At 38.2% G+C, this 3,758-nt stretch overlaps 1 protein-coding gene across 11 annotated transcripts in view; it reads left to right on the top strand.

Annotated features, from left to right (window-relative positions):
- The window catches only part of ubr4 (ubiquitin protein ligase E3 component n-recognin 4), a 56,770-nt gene that overhangs the window by 30,318 nt on the left and 22,694 nt on the right, over positions 1-3,758 (top strand). For 7 of the 11 annotated variants that reach the window (XM_014339666.2, XM_042221098.1, XM_042221094.1 and 4 more), the window contains 9 exons: positions 424-456; positions 726-789; positions 911-1,045; positions 1,176-1,350; positions 1,566-1,697; positions 1,908-2,029; positions 2,259-2,370; positions 2,536-2,666; positions 3,311-3,488. In XM_014339666.2, the coding sequence (XP_014195152.1) occupies positions 424-456; positions 726-789; positions 911-1,045; positions 1,176-1,350; positions 1,566-1,697; positions 1,908-2,029; positions 2,259-2,370; positions 2,536-2,666; positions 3,311-3,488 (1,082 nt within the window). The remainder of the gene's footprint in view (positions 1-423; positions 457-725; positions 790-910; positions 1,046-1,175; positions 1,351-1,565; positions 1,698-1,907; positions 2,030-2,258; positions 2,371-2,535; positions 2,667-3,310; positions 3,489-3,758) is intronic. The other 4 variants (XM_014339668.2, XM_042221101.1, XM_042221097.1 and 1 more) reach the window with 2 other exon arrangements.

Raw genomic sequence — 3,758 nt, 5'->3', positions numbered from 1 at the left:
AACCTCTCGGTAGATTTGTTGGGTTCAGTGTTTCATCATAACTGTTTTTTGGTCCATTCATTTGACAACGAAATATTTTCTAAAACATTGTTTTATCTACAGTTCCTCAGTTTTGTGTGAAGATGTATATTTTGTGAAAAGCGCAATACATATATTACCATAGATGTGATGTTTTTTAAAAATATAAGCATGTATTGAATGTATTGAATACAGCTGTGTATTATGGGTTGTTGGACACAATCCTGAAATTTGAGCAGTAGCAGTGAGCTCTCTTTAGTGTGTTTTAGTGCATGGCTCTTGTGATCATCTTTTCTTGCATGTGTCTTTTGTTCAACTGAATCATTTATTTCCACTTGTTTCTTTCCGTGATCCTCACACTTATTTTTGTTCTTTTTCTTTTGCTCCCAAAATTACAATAAAAAGTTGTGAAACTGAGTCCTTATCAACATTGGACCGGTTAGTAACTGCCTTTTCTCTGCTTGTTTGTATGGTTTTGTGCATGTGTGCCAGCTTGTTTGTCTTTGCCTGCAACCGAACATGCCATGCACCATTTCCACACCTGTGCAGCAACAGAAACATTTTTCCCCTGACATTTATTCTTGCACTCAATTTTGTTTGGCGTTTAGAGTAGCAGCAGAATAATAGTGCTTTTTCCCCCTGTATGATTGGTTATTTAAAGAATAATTCACAGGAGATGCAGAATTGATGTTCTTTCTCTATTTTAGGTTGGTGGTCAGCTCCCTTGAAGCTTTGGAAAGCTGTTTTGCAGTTGGTTCATCCAGTGAAAAGGTAAATCTGTGAAGACTTTATTTTTTTATTGACTTTTAAAAGCATAATTCTGTATAAATGAATCCCTGTTATCTACATGCTTGTGTTCAGGATGCATTTTTAATTCATGTCAACTCTATAGGAGAAAAACAAGGCTGCAGCACTGGAGTTGGCAACTTTACTTCTGTCGATGCCAACACCTGTAGGTGTGCAGCAGCAGACAAAGGGGCTTCTTGCCAGTCTGCACACAAGCCGTACTGCCTACCACAATCACAAGGTAATAAAAGAGGCCAAATTCATACAATGTTTAGCTCATTATAATCTGAAAAATGTTGTATTGATTTTCATTAACAGCCAAACACCTTAATACTCTCGCGAACCACTATCCCTCCCTCTGTTCTCCTCAGGACCAGTCCTTGCTGAGCAATGCTGTGCAGTGTCTGAATAGTTGCAGCCGGGAAGGGAAAGAGCTAGACCCTGATGTCTTCCAAAGACTTGTAATCACTGCCCGCTCCATTGCGATCATGAGACCCAACAACTTGGTGCATTTCACAGAAACAAAATCATTGCACCATGACTCGGGTAAGAAGCTTTTCTTGTTATGAAGAATGTTGGCATAGAATAGAATGTTTTATATGTATTCTTGTGTGAGCATATAACAAATAAACTTGATTTTTGTCATTTGGAGTCAAAGTCAGAAAAAGATACTTTTTACTTTTCACTTACAATGAAACAGCTTGGAAGTTAACTGACTTATAATTCTCACACTTACTGGTGTTCTTCTCTTACTAACTCAGAGGTGACAGAGGATGGACAAAAGCATGTGGATAGTGAGAACTGTAATTTTATTGCACAACTGATGAATAACTTCTGGAAGCTTCATGCCCTAAAACCAAAGAATGCCTTTCTTGCTCCTGCTTGCTTGCCTGGTAAGTTCCACCCTGTGGGTCCCCAACATTTTGCAAGAACATTTATTGTTAAATGTATATGCATTTATACATATGTGTTGTGAGTAATGTTGATTCACTTAAATCTTATGTAAACAATTTACACATATTGTAATGCCCAACAGCACGAGTACATTTGTCTTCTATTCTGAAACCCTAGTCTGGAAATGAGTTATTTATTTTAAATTTAAGGTCTAACTCATGTGGAAGCAACAGTAAATGCCTTGGTAGACATCATCCATGCATACTGCACATGTGAGCTGGATTACGTCAATGTAGCCTCCAAAATCTACATGCAGATGTTACTGTGTCCTGTAAGTATATCAGTTTTATTGATCAGTCATTTTTATTTATCTTCTTCTCCTTGAACAGCATTTTAACTACTGTAGTTTGTACCTTGTCAGTAGATTTTTTTTACATGGCTTTACAAGGGTGATAATAAGCAGCATGCCTATATTAAAGATTTTAGGCAATTAGAAGGAGCTCTTGCATGGATCACTGTCAAAGTCATGAGGTAACCAGTCTATATTTAACAATTCACAGGACACTGCTGTCAGCTTTTCTTGCAAGCAGGCTCTGATCAGAGTGCTTAGACCAAGAAACAAGCGACGCCATGTGACCCTTCCATCTCCCCCACGTTCCAACACACCTATGGGTATGTTTATTAATTAATTCAAAGTATTAATTGAATGTTACTAGATGTACATGAATATTTGATAGTTTTTTGGGGGCAATATTAAATATGATTTCTCATATTAGTTATCATTTTAACAAGGCTTTAGGGATCCTCTAAATGTTTGCGGTTGATCTCCTTTATCAGGAGACAAGGATGATGATGACGACGACGATGCAGATGACAAAATGCAGTCATCAGTGTTGACTGGTGGAGAAGAGGGTCGACAGGAGAGCCAAGAACAAAATGAAGTGGACCATGGCGACTTTGAGATGGTGGTGAGACAAAGAGCAGCAGTCTGTAGGCCAGGGGTGTCCAACTCCAGGCCTCGAGGGACAGTGTCCTGAAGGTTTTAGATGTGTCCTTGATCCAATACAGCTGTTTTAAATGGCTAAATTACCTCCTCAACATGTCTTGAAGTTCTCTAGAGACCTGGTAATGAACTAATCATGATTCAAGTGTGTTGACCCAGAGTGAGATCTAAAACTTGCAGAACACCGGCCCTTGAAGCCTGGAGTTGGACACCCCTGCTGTAGGCTGTTTCTGACATTGGACTAGCATTTTTTTTAGACTGTTTAGAGACACTCATCGCAAAAGTATAAATGAGCTTCCTGTTCCTGAATTATTCTGGATGCAGAGTATAATGTTGTAACATCGCAAAGATATATTTAAAGTAACTAACTAGCTCTGACGATGTCAAAAAGTTTGTAATTCACTTCTGTTCATTTATATTATGACTAAATTGTTTTTCTGAGCTCACACTACATAGACAATAAATATACACTGGAGTAACATTTTTAAAAGCCACTTATATTCCTTTCTTTGGCTTGTATGACCATCTTCAAATTTAAATCTTAGTTATCTATAAATTACATATGCATATTAAAATTTGGTAAAACATGCCTGTTTTTGTGCTTCACAGTCAGAGTCTATGGTCCTGGAGACAGCAGAAAATGTCAACAATGGAAATCCATCTCCCCTCGAGGCTCTGCTTGCTGGAGCTGAAGGTTTCCCCCCCATGCTTGACATACCTCCTGATGCAGATGATGAAACCATGGTAGAGTTGGCAATTGCTCTAAGCCTGCAGCAGGATCAACAGGGTAAGTGACCAGAAAATCCTAAATAAAGTAATAATTTTGTCACTAGTGTGACTGTGACTTATTACTAGTCCTACTCAGCATTAGTCTTTCCTGTCTATGCTGAAACTATTCTAAATTTCTTTAAACCTTGAAATTCATAGAGCCTTACAATTTTTCTTTTACATAATTGTTTCGAAGCTTTTTTGTTGTGTGTGTGTGTGTGTGTGTGTGTGTGTGTGTGTGTGTGTGTGTGTGTGTGTGTGTGTGTGTGTGTGTGTGTGTGTGTGTGTG

Source organism: Haplochromis burtoni, unplaced genomic scaffold, assembly GCF_018398535.1.
Source record: "Haplochromis burtoni strain Fernald_Lab_line unplaced genomic scaffold, NCSU_Asbu1 Contig_60, whole genome shotgun sequence".
Lineage (NCBI taxonomy): Eukaryota > Metazoa > Chordata > Actinopteri > Cichliformes > Cichlidae > Haplochromis > Haplochromis burtoni.
The sequence above is the reverse complement of the archived record's forward strand: the minus strand, read 5'-3'. Positions and strand labels throughout refer to the sequence as shown.